Here is an 18,175-nt window from a genome sequence, read left to right on the forward strand (position 1 = left end):
CAAGCAACAGTCAGGCTCATGCTTCCAAAATGATGAGCAGCCTGCCCACATACAAACAAGAACATGCCACCATCTATGCTTTGTACCACAAGGGCAAGCTGGGACTCGGACCTGTACGGATGTATCAGAGACAACACACCAAATATATAGTCGTGAATTCTTCACATGTATAAATTTTAGATTTGTTATACAATCTCCCACATTTGAGTCCAGTAGCTAGTGACTTTAATCAAACTGGAACCACTATTGGTTTATCTTTTTGTGTTTGGATCAGTGTTGTCAGTATCGATGTGTATCAGCCCAAGAAAATTGATATGAAACTGACCTGAATTGACACGTAATGTTTTTAATTATTTTTTAATATTATTTTAATTGCTTTAACTCGTGTCACATTCTGATTGACATGTAATATTTTTTAAATATTTTTTGGCCGACTCAGAACGATTCACTTGAGAATTAGTTCACCTGAATTGTTGGCCAAACGATACAGGTCCAATTCCGATACTGGCAACATTGGTTTGGATCACTTCAAGTGGACACCTTGGTGCTTTACTAAATAGGATTTCATCCTGTTTCAGAGTAGAGGAATCTTGGAACCAGACCAGGGTTGGTGTCACCAGTGAAGAGGAGTAAACAGTATGCTGGTTTAAACTGTACTCCAAACCTCAGCATTGATCTCCTTCACTTGGTACACCCGCCTGGGTCACCCGAGTGGCAGTGAGCTTGGGGAGAAGGTGCTGACCCCTCTGTCCCAGGCAGGTGCCTTTAATTGGTGGGCTCTGTAAGAGCTTGGGTGTCAGTGACCCCACCCGGGTTTACCTCGCAAAGAGGTGGGCCCATTAAATGACCTGGTTCTCAGTGAGGATTCCTCATCATCAAAAATCTCCTTCACCTGTTTCCCTCTTAAATGGGCGGTGAACCGCCTTTACATTCCATGCCAGTATTGAAGGTTCTTTTATTCGAATAGGGCAAGAATCAGACCAGTTATATAAGCAAACCAATATTCCAAGTCATTTGTTGTGTTGATCGCCAATACAGCTTTTGTAAAGCACAAATTAGTAGTCTGCTAAGTTGTACCATTGAAAAGGCTCAACAAACTTGGATAAAAGAACAGGGTAGAGTCACTAGTTTTGATTCCTAACAGGTGCTCCCCCCAACTTGGCTATTAAACAAAGAAAAGAAAAGACTCGGTTCCACCTCCTTGTCTTCATCCTGTTATGTTCATCTTGATTTACATTCAGAATTCTCTACTTTAAAACAAAAACTGAACATCCTATTAGCAAAGAAAGAAAGATTAGAACCTTGATCCCATGCTGACAAGCATGAAATCTCATCCCCCCTCTAGTTGGGACCCTCATGGTGGTGATGCTCTTAATGGTGTGCCTGTGTATCGGTTGGATCAGATCCAATAGGGAACCAAAAGGATCAGACCTGATTCATCCTTCTCTATCCAAGTTGTCCAACATGATGGTACAGCTTAAACAGTTCCCTTTATTTCCAATGCACGATATTAAAATGAGTTTCCTAGATATTTTACATTGATCGGTAAAGGAATGCTGATCAGGTTTATTCCAAGGCCTGAGGCTTCATTTTGCTCAATTAGCCACTAATGTTTCGAAGCTGGGCACTTTTAAGATTGACATCTCTTTAAATTGCCCAAATAGTTTCATGTTTTCAAATGCATCAATATATATACTTGCCCGCAAGGGCTCCGCTCATCTGGTAGGGCTGACTTGTGAATGTCACCAAGTTGACGAGATGTCATAAGTTCAAAACCCACAAGTGGCGTCCCTTGTCACAATGTCCAAGCTGGATGTACGGAACAGTGGGCAGGGAGGACCTCAAGGGTTTTACCAACAGAAGGTCAGCCAATGTGCAGTCGGCGATGGGGTTTTTTCACTTAGATCATCCAAAAAGAAAAAAAAGCAATATACATACTCAAGCTTTTTGCAATAAGTGGCTGCTCACATGTGGCTTATACCCATGATTCCTCAGGACAGCCTGGGCACTTTATCATTGTGATGAGCAACGACCCTCTTGTGCTCCATATGTACCATTTATCCCAGAAATGAACAGTGGAGGTTGACTCAATGCTGCAAACTTCAAAGATACAAGCGTTCAAAGATACACGTTCACATGCAAACTGTGCATTTTGTCTTACCAATACCAATGCGCTCCAAACGAATCAAAACACTTCATATTGTAATCCACAATGTCAACTTTTCTGTACAGACCTATAATAAACACTTTTTAAGAGTTCATATACATGGAAACCATACAGGTGCTGTTGTTTGACAACAGCAGATGAGGACATTGCAACTCAGAAAGCTTTCAACATCACCTTTCCGGTTGCCCCAATTCCCTTTGCAGCAGCTTTTAAAACAACGCGGTGCCTGTATAATCTGTAACATAAATGACAATAAGGAAATGGTAAAGATAAACACACCCAAATGATAAGCATATCTTGAGACATTCACGAACGCAAAAGCCCATGTAAAGTAGATACGCCTCACATGGCTGCAGAAAGATATCAATTATTTGTGAGTGATTGATACCAGAGGCATGCAAATGGATCGGATGCAGATCAGCTAAGGGTAGAAACAACAAAAAATCATAAAAATTCCATACTGGATTCTATCCGTTGCATCCCTTCAAAGCCTTTTCCTTGTAATTATTTACAAAGATATACCTGACATTTTTGGATAATTCAATTTCATATTTAAAAGTACTTATAATTCAAATTCATACCTAGTTTTATGGTTTTATGTTCAGTTATTCAAAATTTCAAATTCCTAGCTCTTGTAACTATTCTACATTTAATCATAGTTAATAGCTAAAAAATTCAAAATTACACCCTCAATAAATATGTTTCTTTTGCACATTTTACCTTCAATTACTTCCCCCCCCCCCCCTTCAATTTCATATTCAAAAGTACTTATAATTCAAATTCATACCTAGTTTTATGTTCAGTTATTCAAAATTTCAAATTCCTAATCCTAGCTCTTGTAACAATTCTACATTTAATCATAGTTAATAGCTAATAAATTCAAAATTACACCCTCAATAAATATGTTTCTTTTGCCCATTTTACCTTCAATTACTCTCTCTTCTCCCCCCCCCCCCCCCCCCCATCCCAAAAAAAAAAAAGTGTAAAGTGACTTTTTGTAAGGATAAAATCATGAATTGGAGTGGAGATAGAAAAGGCCAATCTAGCAATTGACCACAGGAATGCCTTTGGTTAACCATAAAATAAATCAGGTATGCATTTGAAATTACCAATTTTTTTTGTATGAATTGGAATTATAAAAACTTTTGGGTATTTTTTTGTAAGTGACCCTTGAAACGTGCCTGAATGAAAAAGATTGGGTAATGCTAGTACAATAAAGTAAGAAGAAATACTGTAACTCACCCTGCCAAAGCAATTCCCCATGTTGATAAAGAATATAAAAGCTTTCCAGCGTGCCACAACTTCTTTAGCTTATACTTATGGTTCATTTGACCCAATGCTTTCGATAAAACTGGATATCCACAGTTAAACAACAACATTATAATTGTAGCCTATGTCCAGTCAATTCAACTTCCATTAAAAGAAACATTATCAACAAAACCAATACTGTTGATAAAAGTTGCAGAATATCATTCGAACAAAATAGGCAGGATAGTTTCTTTTACCCCTTCATAAGTTCACATCATTCATTAATCCCACACACACATGTAACACATTCATATTACATAGACATTCAGAAGTTCACACAGCAAAAATAAATTAATTCAGTTGTATGAGGTGAAATCTCATCGACAGCCCTGTCGATGACAATAAGGGTGACATATCAAGCTAATATCAACAAGAGTTCCAAAACCCACATGAAAGGATGTGCACAAGAAGAAAGAATACCACAGGTACAAAATTTCAGACTTTGGCAAACAACTCGAAACTTTCTGAGATCAACTGGGAAGAAAGAAGCAGTGAAAAAGACTAAGAAAGATAAATAAAACTTACATTCCTAAAGAACCTAAAAACTGGCAAAGATCACAGGCCTGAGCCTTACACAGTCCAAAGACTCTGTGTGACAAAAATCACAGGACTGGATGATTTGAAACCAAAGACCATCTCATTGCCGAGACTCTGGCCTGACCATGCATGATTCCATCATCATTGGCATAGGTCAAAGAAAGGGAAAAAAAAGAAAAAGAACAATAAGAATACCCAGATGAATCTTACTTGGCTCAACTGAGTCCAACATTGACAACAACAACAATATTGTCCAATTTAACAGCAAGAACATGACAAGAATGTTGAAGCACAACAGAGTGTGATCGTTGCAAAAAATTTCCCTTTTCTTTTCTTCCTCCTTTTTAGGGGAAAAAGAGAAGAAGATAGAAACTTTTTTGCAAGGTCTCACTTGACCTTTATTTGAAAAGGATATTTTGAAAAATTAACTCGCCTCTGTTTTGAAAATTTGCGGGAAAAATGGAGAGACGGGATTCACTCGTAGGTACGAGGTTCAACCGTTCCTTGCGCCTTTATCAGGGGTAATTGAACCAAGGATCGAATTCATGACTTTTGTTTTACCTAAATTTGTCTAAGTAATTATTCTAAAATCCTAAATGCACATCGAATCATGCTTGTGCAATGAAAATGCAAAGATGTATGCTTTTGAGAAAATGCTTCAGAAATTTTGGAGTTTTCTAAGTAAATTTGAAATAAGTTTTGAAAACATCTTTGAGGAAATGGTCCAGAGATTGAACCTGTTTTGAAAAACTGGAATTTGAATCTACACTTAGAATTTGAAGTGAATTTGAGATTTTTGAAAAAGGAGATTTGAAATTCTGAAATTGAAATAATCAAAGATTGAAATAGATTAGAATTTGAATTGAAGGAAGATTTGAGAAGAATGAAATTTGGAATTTTGAAGTGAAATCTTGAAAATAGAACTTGAAAATAAGAGTTGAATTTGGAATTGATACTGAAATTGAGATCTGAACTTTGAAATGGAATTAGAAATTGGAATTAGAAATAGAATTTGAAATGGAAATTGAATAGGAATTCAAACTGGAATTTTAACTTTAAAATAAACCTTGGATTTGGATTTTGAAATTGAGAATAGACTTTGAATTAAAACTTGGAATTTGAAATCAGGATTGAATTTCAAGGTAAATCTCAAAATTCAACTTGGAATCTCAAAAATGAATTTCAAAAACCTTGAATTGAAATTGTATTAAAACTCAGGATTTGAAATAAAATTCAAAAATGGAATAAATGAATTTGAATGAGATTTAAGATATGAAATTCAGAAAGGTGAAATTTAGAAATAAGAAATTAAAGAACGGAATTTGAAATAAAATAGAATTGAAAATAAAAGATGAATTTGAATTTGTAAATAAGAATTGAAAATGATTTTGAATTTAGAAAATGAAAACTGTATTTTGAAAGTTTATTTCAAAATCACTTGGATTTTTTAAGATAATTTGAAATAATTTGGAAAAGGATGCAATTCTATCCTAAATGATGAAATGCTTTGAAATTTATTTAAAGATTGAAATTTAAAAGCATATTTTATTATTTAATAGAATTGAAATAAGATTAAATCATAATACATTCATGATTATGGCCATAAACATATTATAATATAATCTTTATTTAAATTCTAATAAAAAATAAAATAAATTTTTATGCCTTTATAATATAATCTTTATTTTGGGATGGAGGCGTAGTTGTTGTTTGTTGTATAGGATTTAAAATGAAATTAACTTTTCATATATCCATGACTATGGCCACAAATATATCTTAAGTTAATTCACATATTAAATTCTGATAGAGAAAGAAAAGAATATTTCAGAAAAATATGATGATTTTCAAAAGATACCTAAGTGAAGGTCAAATGTTAGTCTATAAAAGATAAAAACCCTAAGTATTGTTCACATTTTGACTATGGCCATAAATGTGAATCATCTACTTAGAATTACTTACCTCTTATTAGAAAGGTGCATGTGCCATTCGTGTTTCACCATTGTGGATTTTTGAAATAAAAATGAAAATAAAATGAGATGAAACAAGCAATTATGAGAGTTATATGCTCATGCATTCTATTCTAAATTGAAAAGATAAAATTATCATTAATATTTAATTATTACAATCTTCAAATTGAAATTGACATAATAAAATCCTTAATCTAAGAAAGGAAATCAAAATCTTCTACATTTTTTCTGCAAAAATTGGGTTAGCACAAGGCAAGATGCAACATATGGAAGAGAATACTACATTGAAAGCAAAAATGCATATGATTGTACCTATTCTAATGAAGAATGCATATACAAAATGCTATACTCATGCTAAATGAGAAATGCATACGGCATGTCCTATACTAATGAGAATATATATATATATATATATATATATATATATATATATATATATATATATATATATATATATATACACGCAATACCTTAGGCTAATGAAAGTCTATATGTGAGAAGACATATGCATATGAGAATGATTCTACCTACGTGCATATAAGAATGCAATGAACGCATTTAGGTTAAGGAAAATATACAGAGGTCACAGCAGTTTGTAGGTGGCTGTGAATGACAAAATGCTATGAATGAGGTCACAGCAGCTGGGTGGATTTGGTGGCTGAAAGTGAATCGCACAGGTGATAGATGCAGCAGAGCTGTTGATAGTGCTGTGAAGGTGAAAATGAAGGTGTAGTGGGTGAAAGGTGCTGTGCAACACAGGAGGTGATGAAGAGGGTGGCTAGCAGGTGTACGGGTATTGCTGCTGTGTAAGAGAAAGGTGCTGAATGGAAGTGTAACAGTGAACAGCAGGTGCAGCTGAGTGTAGGGGGTGCAGCAGGGATTATGCAGGCAACTAAAGTGCAGAATGTAGGATGTGGGAATGTGATGTATAGGCATGGAAGATATGAGATTTGAACATTGCAGAAAATGAAATATGCAGCATGATACATGAGTGACAAATATGCTAAAACAGGTCAAGGGATGATCAGATTTCTTTTTTTTGAAGGAGTCTGGATGATTCTTCAATTAAAGTACTGGCGTATGCCATCAACAAGATACAGTTACTAAACCTTGAAAATGCTAACTCTGACTTCCCGAGGTGTACCTCTGTGTGTGTGGGATGAAGAAGTGTAGCAGGGAATGTGTGTAATGCAGGGTTGTGCAGGTGCACAGAGGATAGTGGTGCTGCAGTGATACTATGTAGTGCATAGTGATGCTGTGCAATACTTGATGCAGGTGAAATAGGATATGAAGATCCAGTAGATGGTGCGCAAGTGGTGATTGCAGGGAAGTGATATAGCGGATGTGCTGCAAAAGTGTGAATGGAAAGGTGAAATGGCAGGTGCATATGCTAGGTTGAGGAGTACAGGGTATAGCACAGGTGACAGTGGATTTACAGGGGAGGGAATGTTTCCATCTGTGAATTTATGGAAGGACCAGCTTTGCCCTTGTATAAAATGACCGAGAAAATTAGCATGATCTGGTTCAGAGACTGGTTCATTGGGGCAATCTCAACCACCACACGATGGACCTACTTTTGAACAACCATCAGTGGTAGTACTATCAGCTGTGTTGCTATTGAATGATGAAGAAGGTGGCACACAGTTCTCTTCAGGAGGCACAAGGAGGTGATTCTCAGGTTGCCCCACTAGTATTTCCTGCCCAGCCGGAGAGAAACAAAGCTTACACAACCCAATGACCTGTTTGTTGCCCAAAGGGCTTCCTATTTTACAATTCAGTGTCACAGAAATATTGTCGCTTTGCATGCATCTCACACAAAATAGCCTGCTGCAGATTCGGCATCGATATTCTTGGTCGAACACATTGAAAGTCGAATTGCACCCATAGCACATACTGCAGATTTCATCACAATTCCAAAGATCTCCAGAACTATCGGACAAATCACCCCTCCAATCTATCCAAGCTCTTACTTTCTCTACCAGATTCAAAAATGGGCTATCCAATATGCCATACACATATAAACTGCCCTCAATCATAATACCACAAGCCCCTCCTTTCTCATGTATTGTTTATTTTTAAGGAAAATTATATATGAAAAAAAAACCATCCTCTTCCCTAGAAAAACAGTGTGGATTTCAGGGAAAGGGTAACAAGAAAACTCTAAAGGTCTTCAACAGCAAAAAGAAGAAAATTTTACAGATACATAAAGAAACCCTCAGTTCAAAACAACAGGGTGGTCATAGGATTGGAAACCGAGCTCAAAACAAACAATAACACGACAACTTCCGATTTCTAACAAATGGTTTGCAAAGATTATGCCCTGTAAATGAATGCCTATGCCTAAAAACAAACGTTACACCTCTCGAATCATATAAAAAGGTGGTAACATTCGCATTCACGGTTCAGTACATAACACTATCAAACACAACAACATTATCACTTGAAGCTTCAGACAGCTTGGATTGAATATGATTCAATCGTAAACCCTCACAATAAGAACTGATATTAAAATGAAGTGCAATATCATTGAAAATGAAGAGACCCCAAGCAGTATAAGGGAGAATCACTGCAAAGTAGGTCTAATCTGATACTGGATCAGATCGGATGATAACTGCAAGTATTTGAAAGTTGAAGGTGAAAATACCAACCGGATGAAAGGATGTCATTCTAAAATCAAATTGATAATTTCTACAAATCACAGGAAAATGTTAAATGGATATGATACAGGCCCGAGACGACAAAGTGAATACAATGCCTATGGGTGAATGCAGCAGTGTGAGGGTAGCCATAGGGCTATGTCACATGGGTGCGAGTGCAGGTGCGGGTGCGAGTGTGACACGGGTGCGGCGCAATTTTAAAAAATTTGGACACGGGGACACGACTATATATATATATATATATATATATATATATATATATATATATATATATATATATATATATATATATATATATATATATATATATATATATATCCAGTGTGTGCATATATGTGGATATTGTCCTCTAAAGTTTGGCACGAGCACGAGTGTTTTTACAAACTTTGCAAATTGGACTTTTGCCCTTGCAGAAAGGGGGGTCCGAGGGCTCCCCCCGACGCGGGTCTCTCAAATTTTTTTTTTGGCTTATGTTTCATGTGCATGCTATATATATATATAAAGATCAAAAAAAATTCTGCCCTAAAAATAGACATTTTTGGACTCGATCAACGTTGACCAAGTCCAAAACGAGGACGGACTCGGCCTCGATTCGTTGACCGAGTCCGACTCGTCGTTGACCGAGTCTGGGCCGCAGTGTTGTGAAAAGTGTTGAGGCATAGCGAGGCGCTTCACCAAAATCTGAGGCGAGGCATAAGCCTCGAGGCGTAAAGCGTAAGCCTAAAAAAAAATTAACTTAAAAAAGATTATAAAAAATATCTAAAATTATAAATAAATAAAAATTGCTTTATTGATGAAACAACAACCAACAAGAAATAAAAAAATCTCAAATAAATACTGAAAAAAAAATGAGATTAACATGTAAAAGTAACATTAATGCAACAACTTGATCTACGTAAGTATCTAAGAAATAAAATATGCGCATTCATTCAATAAAAAATTAACAACGAAATGCATATTAGCATTAACAACATCATATAGACATAATTAAAAAATGCATGTTAGCATTAACAACTAATCAATTCAATGGATTCAACATATCTTTTGATTTTTTTTCTTCCTCAACCGAATGTAGCAAGTTGTGCACGGCTTGCCAAATCAATTCAATGACTGACAACTTTTAATTCTTTTTTTGTCACCACAATAACGTGCTCAACTGACTACTAAAAGAGATAAACCCATTAAGAATTGATTTAGGATGATGACCAGCCAGAAGACCCACTAAGTTTTTTTTGTTATGAGAAGCACCCTTGACAAAATGGTCTGGACCAAAGGTCCGCCGTAGTAAATCAAAAGAAAATCCTAATTTAAGTAATTTAAGCTAATAAACTAGAATAAATCAAACAAAAAATAATTAATGTTAAAAACCTAAGAGGATTCTTGAAGCTGCAGTAACAAAGTCTCATAATCAACACTCAAAAGTAGGGCATTTATCCCACACCTTAAAGAAACCTAAAAAGATGACCAGCAAATCACAATCTATATAGGAGATTTCGGACAGAGGGCTACAGTCCATTCATCCTTTGCAAATCAAAAGATGGAAAGATAAGTCGAAGAAAAAATAGAAAATACAAACCGAGAACAAGAATAGGGAAAAAGTGAAACTTACCCAAAATGTACAAACTGTGTGTTTCAAATGAACGAACTCGTCTCCTCCTTTCTCTCTGACAACAAACCCTAATACACCCAAACAAATTTTTGGCCCCCGAACTCATCTCCTCCTAACAAGTCTCCTCGGTTCTCTGTTTTTCAGAAAACAACAAGCCCCAACTACGTGTTTCTCAAAAAATATAACATTAGGGTCGGGGGGTCTGTTATTTAAAACCTAATTTTTGGTCAAATGAGGGCTTTGACCCTCATTTGACCAAAAATTTGAAGCGTATACACCTCACCTTGAGGCATGCCTCGCCCCGAGGCGTGGACCTCAAGGCGTATGAGGCGCACGCCTTGGGGCATTTGTGCTTTATACCTGTGCCTCAAGGCACAAAGGCCCTCACCTTGAGGCGAGGCACGCTTTTTGCGCCTTGAGGCACGCTTTTAATAACACTGGTTATCACAATTGCTTTATGCACCCAGGCCATCAACAAGGTTTAAGTCAGCCAGCCTTGTTGCCCATCTGAATCGTATACACAATCACCTTAATTGAAAGTTGACAACAAACCAGCTTTTAACAAAAAAGTTATGGATGTAGTGATCATGCTGTCTTTCAAGCCTGCCATACTGATACCCCATTTGGACTCCCATTCTATATTCTCTTATATGCTAGTCATATTGGAAATTTCATAAAAATGACCCTACCCCCATATCAATGTGACATCCACAGAAGCCCTCTCTTGTTAAAAGGATTTTCCATTCTCTCAACCACTAAATGGATGAACTAGTTACAACCATTAGTTGTTCCAACTTCCAACCTTGATTTCCATTCTTAATGTTGGATGTTAGTACATCATGTAAACAATGACAGTTTTTCACATATACTGATTCATACATTTAAAAGATAACCACAACATTCAGCCATGTCCAAGTGAAATTCATGCAGAAGTTGGTATGTATCTATAACTGAACCAAGGTTTTAAAACCCGTGACTCGGAACTCGACTCGTTCTTTATTGACTCATGACTCGGCGGGTCAACGCGGTGACTCGGACCGGGTTTTGTTAATGATTTTAAAAGAAAAACAATATATAATTTGTCTGAAACCATGTTTTTGAGTAAACATAACTCCAAATGTCTGTGAGAATATAAAAACAACTGCAAAGAGCTATAGAGGTTTGCTTGAATAATTGAATTTGATATCTATACAAGCACTTTGACTAATTCATGACTTGAATTAGAGGATTTGGTCATCATGAGTTCAGTCTGCTACTACCTAAGGTTCCTAAAATGGCCAATCATATATGCTAGCTTGTTTTAAAAGTTTTAATTCCCTCTCTAACAAATCCATAAATGTAAAACAGGGATATATGTGCATATTGAAAGTTCACAGAATGTCCAATATCAACATAAATAAGCAATTTTCTCATGTATAAAACTATGCAGGAAATATATTAATGGCACAACTATAAAAAGACTACTAATATTTGAATATGTACAATGCTTGTTCACGTAACAAATGGATGATGAAACCTAAATGTGACTTCCCATAGGCACAGTTGACCCGCCATGTATAGTGAGAATCATTTCTTTAAAATATTTTGCTAGAATAAGTTGATAACACAGGGTGAACAGTAGTTCAAACAACATGGCGATTTTATTCTATGGATTTAAATGCTTTTTTATCTTTAAATGATTTTTATTTTCTTTTTTATACAAAATCTGGGGGTAACCCTTGTTAAAATATATGTACTTATATATTTCGAAATTGTAATTTGAAACTCAAAAAACAAATTTCAAACATCCCAAAACTCGGCCGAGTCAAGCCGAGTCAGGCCGAGTCAAGCCCGAGTTTTGGCAAACCGAGTTTGCCTTGCCGGGTTGACTCGCTGGAGGGGCGAGCCGAGCCGAGTCAACGAGTTGACTCAGCGAGTTTTAAAACACTGAACTGAACAAGACCCACAATCTAGACATTTATAATGCACCAGTCAGTTTATTAAACGGGTCAAACGGGTTGGAGGGTTGGCATACCCCTAACACGAACCCGACCCGTTTAATAAACGGGTTAGGCGGGTCGACCCGTTTACGACACGAACCCATTTAAGCCAAACCCGAACCTGGCTAAGAAGCGGGTTGGCGGGTCGTGTCAGATTTTTCCACCCCTACTTCTCGTATCCATTTTGTTTCCTAGTAACTATGACATCATCAACAACAACAATAATGCCCAGTTTAACAGCAAGAATGTGGGAGGCCAAGTCACAGAGGTTATAGCAACCAAGTCTTATCAAACGCTGAGTAACCAATCTCATGCTCGCATTGATCAAGCATGTTGTACTATGACTAGGGGTGGCAAAATCTGACACGACCCGCCAACCCGCTTCTTAGCCGGGTTCGGGTTTGGCTTAAACGGGTTTGTGTCGTAAACGGGTCAACCCTCCTAACTCGTTTATTAAACGGGTTGGGTTCGTGTTAGGGGTATGCCAATCCGTTTGACATGTTTAATAAACAAGTTAGGCGGGCGGGTCAACCCGTTTACACGAACCCGTCAACCCGCAACCCGTTTATATTTAAAATGGTTCTTTGGGATGATTAAATTCGCAATCCGTTTGTAATCCAAACTGGTAATTGTGTTGACCCATTTTAAATATACACGACACTTTTAAATATTTAAAACCCGCCCTACAGAGGTGACAAGACTTAAGAGCAATAGCATTAAATGTGAGAGAGAGAAAGAGGTGGAAAGTTAATCGCATAAGTGACAAGACTTGAGAGCAATAGCATTAAATGTTCTCATCTGAAAAAAACGTTAATTTTTTTTAACATCAAATCAAGCTAAAAGTATAACTCTTTTTAATTTCTTCTTACTTAAAATACCCCCCCCCCCTTCTTCTTTCTTGCTTGCAACATCTTTTAACGGAGAGATATAATTGTGTTGGGTCGACCCGACCCGTTTATTAAACGAGTTAACCGTGTCGGGTCGGGAGTACCCGTTTAATAAATGGGTTGTGTTCGTGTTTGCCACATCCGACCCGTTTAATAAACGGGTCGGGTTCGTGTTGAGGTGTTCTAACCCGCCAACCCGACACGATTGCCACCCCTAACTATGACAAGCATCACTAACTCACCTTCCCCAAACAGTGGGACCTAATAATATGCATTTAAGCCAACTTATTGAACTAAAGGAATACATAACTGTGGAAATCCAAAGCATTAGGCATCTGCATTTACTTCAGCCTTTACTCAGAACAAAGAGATACAGTAAAACCAAAACTAAAAGAAGTGGAGCAAGAATGGTAGAAAAGCACCCAAAATAGTTATAATTAATACTATTCTTTGAGCAAAAGTTGAGGGAGACTTACTTTTTTGCAGCTCCTCTGGCGACAACCTCTGCAGGATCATGCCAGTTAGTGCCAACAAATAAATCAAATAAAAATCCTGACAACTAAACAAAAATTTGAATTTTCATACCTGAGATTTGGGATTCAAGACAATGCACCTAGAAATGAAATTGGCAATCCCATCAACTATGTGCTCCTCATTAACAATGAGATAGCTTTCATCGTCAATTCCACTTAACTCTTCCACAGCAGTTGGTGTCATTTCATCAGTAACCCAAACCCACCAACTTGGCTCCTCAAGTTCAATGTTGACAAGAATTTCCCCTAAGATGAAAATTTTACTTATCAAGAGGTGCATAATCCGCAAAAGAGACATGGAAAAAGGTGGAGAAAATGAAAACATATAAACATAAAACACAATACAGCAGGAGTTCATGGTATTGCTGTTGAAAAATGTAGTCAACATTTCAGTAAAAAACAGAAATAGTGAACCTTCAACTTCTTTAAACAAATCATTGCTGCTTGTTGCAACAACCGAAGGATCAAATTGTTTCAGGAAGCCAGAAGACTCCACCGTAGCTAGAAGCCGCTGATAAAGCTGCAGATACATGGACGGTAAGGCTATGAAAAAGGTAAAGGAAAAAATATCATATTCTGCAAGTACTAGCAAAAATAATGTTGTGAATGAAACAGAGAAAACGAAATTGAAAACTTGTACTTTTAGATATGCATATAGAATGATAACAAACAGTTAATATTAACAAGGAAAATGAAATTACTATTCTCTATCACGTCTTGATCCACATATAAACGTAGAAAGTTTACAAAGCATTATTTGACATGTTTTTAGTAAAAAAAAGAAGATTTTCTCAGTATGACATGGTTTTGCACTCGAACAACGATACTATATTCTTTTGGCTGTCCAGTGAACACTAAACTTAACTCAAGGAGCACTCTGATCTCATCACAGAAAATGTCCCTAACAGACTAACTGAAACCTATACATTAACTATTATTTTTTTATTTATCTCATGCATGTCAACTCGTTTATAACCATCATCGTCAAGGGCAAAACCAAGTGGGGGCGGGCAAGGATCCTGGCCCTCCCAAGAATTAAAAAAACATATTATTTATATGGGGCATGGCTAACATATGGATTTAGAGAGAGAGAGAGAGTAATTCAAGGGGGCCCCACATACAATAATTGCCAATATTGTTCTTTCACTCATTGAGAGTGCCATAGAGAACCTAAAGCTCATATATTAGAGAAACATATTATCTAAAAGGAAATATTATCTTCTTAATAATATCATATTTAAAATGATAAAACCTTACCATAACCAATCCCTAACTTCTAGCATCCTAACACATCTTCAGGTTTCCTATCCCTAGCCTTTGAGATCAACGTTTCTTAATTTGCCCATTACATTAGTGGAATTTTTTTAAGTGTACCTATCATTCCCCACCTTCCAGACTTGACTTCAAGGTTGACCCTAAACATCTACCCGTCAATTACATTCGTCTTCCATTTCTGTTACCATGGGCTCTATCATAAATAATAATAATAATTATTATTATTATTATTATTATTATTATTATTATTATTATGTTTATGACCTTTTTAACTGGTAGGCATTTGTCGGTGGTGCTTTTATCCATTGATTTCTCTTTATGCACATCATTTGAATGATGACTGTCCGATTATGTTTATTGGGGATCTTCAGCAACAGATTTGATACACTCTTAGATTTCAAGGGCTTGATAGAATCGAAAAAAAAAAATCGATTTCCATATCATTCTACAAAAACACCCACAAATTGTTATTGTATGCAATTTTTTTATAATTTTCCGCATATATATATATATATATAACTGGCCCCTCCTATATAAATTTTCTGGTTCTGCCCCTGATCATCGTCATTTATTATGTTCTGATTATCAAAATTAAAACTTAGCCATTGGGCTGAATCTAATCCAAGGGTCAGCACATAAATTAATCAATTGTCTTAGTTGAAGGACATAGTAGCATCATGTAGCCCTCAAAGTAGTCAATCCTCTAAATCATACAAAAGTTGCTTACAAGCAAGAGTAAAAGTTTCACCAGCGACTTTACCTGCAAAGGCATTAAATGAGTACTCTAATAGATAGCTAATAAAGTTATAGACAGGGTGATCTAAACAGAAGATACTGACATCATGGCATTGACAAAAAAATTAATTGACATCCCCAGGAACCATGGCACACTCAAAAAGGTGCCTGGATTCACTCTTTATTGCTGCTCATCACAGCCACCTTGAAAAGGATTCTAGTCCCTTGACATCACTGAATATAAATCCATGCATTCAAACTCTGTTTTTACGGTGAGAAGATGGACTCTGTTATCTACAGGACTCAGAAGAAGCAACAAAACAATCTCTATAAGCAAAGAGTTGTGATTTTGATGGAAATTTTATTGGTTAGTCTATGTGCCATGTTCCTCCAAGTTCAGTATAAAGAGCTTCCCTCAAATTCTGTCTCTTGGTCTGGTTGGTTCTCCAAGGATCCAATCTTTAAACTTAGTAATAGCAAAAAGGCCTACAAACTAACAAAATAAGTAATTGGCCATGATATCAGTTGAAATCCCAACAAAGAAATAGAGTGACATAATTGCATCCAACATGGTGTTATCCGTTTTTTTTTTAAGAAAAACCCCTACTTTATATAAGGTTTTTGTCCCCCCAATATACCTAAGAAAAAGTTGATTTTATAGACATTTTCCCTTTTCTAAACAAGATTCATCTTGCCCACGTTTTTCATCTATTTTCTGCAATGCAAAAGAAGAAAACATGTCCAACTTGAAAATTAGATTCTTACCCCCATTAAATTCCAAATTTGACATGCAACCAACAATGTACGAAAAATGTAAACCAACAGCATTTCTTTGATGTAATTTGGTCAGATGTCAAACAAGAAAAGCAACCAAAAAATTGTAACGGCGACCTAAAATGCATGTCGTATCATCATCGAATTAATTCAAGTCAGCACCACACAGAGTAAATCAAGACATGAGTTCTAGAGCTGCAAAAGACCCCCACATACTAATTCACAAGATAATTAGAGAAGTCTGACAAGCTAGCACAAAATTATCTGTCAACTACAAAAAAAGATCCAAGAGAAGGGCGCTTCTAAAACTGCTTGGTTTTGCCTTGAAGGAAACAATCGCAACAATAGAATGCAATTCAATCAGCTATAGAAAATGCCAAACCATCACTTCCCGTGATCCAGACACCCATTCGGAAGAAGTAACATCGATAAGATCGAAACAGCAATGCGATGAGTCATCGCAATCCTTTCAAGAGATTGAACACACCACCTTGTTCACCATGCTCATGTCCCTAAAATTCCTCAATAATGAGAGCTATGCATAATTTTAACAGACTATTCACCTAAAATTCACTTCACATACAAAACCCGTTCCTTGTACTAAAAAACACAATTTTTGCCTCTCTCTCTCTCAGCAAATCTCTAGAACCCATGTTCCCATAAACCAATCTCCTTAACGAAATTCCCTTGGTTTCAATCCAATTACTTTCCCAATTTTCAATATCATCCAATTTCCCAATTCTTTCTCATATTGCTTGTTTTATTTACTCCAACCCTTGGAAACCATAATCGACCTTTAGAGAGAGAGAGAGAGATGTGCAAAGTCCTGCAGAGAAATCAAATAATATCCCAAAAAAATCAAAACTTATGAGGGAAACGAGGGGGGAAAGATGATTGAGAGGTACGTCTTCGGGGCAATCTTCGGAAAGGGAGAGGGATCGGTGCAGGTCCTCGAAGATCTTGGAGTTTCGCTGGAGGACGTTTCTCAGCCGTTGGTTCTCGGCACGCTGGCCCTCCAATTCCCGTTCGAGAAGGAGGCAATCTTTGGCCGCGGAGGCGCAGCGGCTGCGGTCGTGGTGATGCTCGAGAGCAGCCCAGGCGACGTCGGCCACCTCCAGCACCGTCTCCACCACTTCCAAGGGGTGACCGCCACCGATCTTCTCCATCACCACCATCTTCTTCCTCCCTCTGCCTCCCCCTCAGAAGCAACGATAAAAGAGAGCTTCCCAAGAAGAAGAAAACTAGAGAGAGAGAGAGAGAGAGAGAGCACGTAATCGTGCAAGTTGCTCGTTGTTATCAACGGGGGCTCCACTTGTTTGGTAGAAGCAGTTAGTGCACGTCACCTAGTGTTGGGACGTTGCAAGTTCAAAACTCAATGGTATGAGTTATATAACCGGTGGCTGTCTGCCTGACCCCGTTTAGTGACAAGCAAACGCTTTGTTTGGGTTTTTGACAGGCTTGTTACGTGTTTGGCTAGAAATCGAGATCTACGGTCTTTTAGGTTTTGGAATTTTTTACAATCAGTAATAAGGCAGATTTAGGGTTGAAACTAGGGGTGTCAACGGGTTAGGTTTACCCGGATCAGACCCAAACCAAACTCCATAGGGTCCAGGTATGGTGATGAATTAGAAGACCCGATTAAGACTTGGGTTTGGACCTGAAGGTCTGATTCATACATGGACCCGGGTATAGTTTGTAAAATTTTATACCAAGCCCGGATCCAACCTGATTTCCGATTAAGACCCAT

General features: G+C 37.1%; 1 protein-coding gene across 1 annotated transcript; it reads right to left on the reverse strand.

The window, feature by feature from the left end:
* Positions 1-2,172: 2,172 nt before the first annotated feature.
* LOC149846767 (elongation factor) lies at positions 2,173-17,665 on the reverse strand. Its single transcript, XM_089996551.1, has 6 exons — positions 17,334-17,665; positions 14,059-14,164; positions 13,697-13,890; positions 13,588-13,615; positions 3,410-3,518; positions 2,173-2,402 (listed from the first exon to the last, which is right to left on the reverse strand). The coding sequence occupies exons 1-6, from the start codon at positions 17,601-17,603 to the stop codon at positions 2,321-2,323; spliced, it is 789 nt and encodes a 262-aa protein (XP_089852677.1). The 5' UTR covers positions 17,604-17,665; the 3' UTR covers positions 2,173-2,320.
* Positions 17,666-18,175: the final 510 nt, after the last annotated feature.

The sequence above is a fragment of the Nuphar pumila genome, chromosome 2 (genome assembly GCF_984573655.1).
Source record: "Nuphar pumila chromosome 2, dmNupPumi1.hap1.1, whole genome shotgun sequence".
NCBI classification, from domain to species: domain Eukaryota; kingdom Viridiplantae; phylum Streptophyta; class Magnoliopsida; order Nymphaeales; family Nymphaeaceae; genus Nuphar; species Nuphar pumila.

What these genes read in the sequence shown, in the direction of transcription:
- LOC149846767 (XM_089996551.1), bottom strand. Translation starts at nt 17,603, where the DNA reads ATGGTGGTGATGGAGAAGATCGGTGGCGGTCACCCCTTGGAAGTGGTG. An exon ending in TTTGTTTAAAGAAGTTGAAG is followed by an intron (nt 13,891 to 14,058) that starts GTTCACTATTTC and finishes TTTTCATCTTAG; the next exon opens with GGGAAATTCTTGTCAACATT. An exon ending in TCTTGAATCCCAAATCTCAG is followed by an intron (nt 13,616 to 13,696) that starts GTATGAAAATTC and finishes ATGATCCTGCAG; the next exon opens with AGGTTGTCGCCAGAGGAGCT.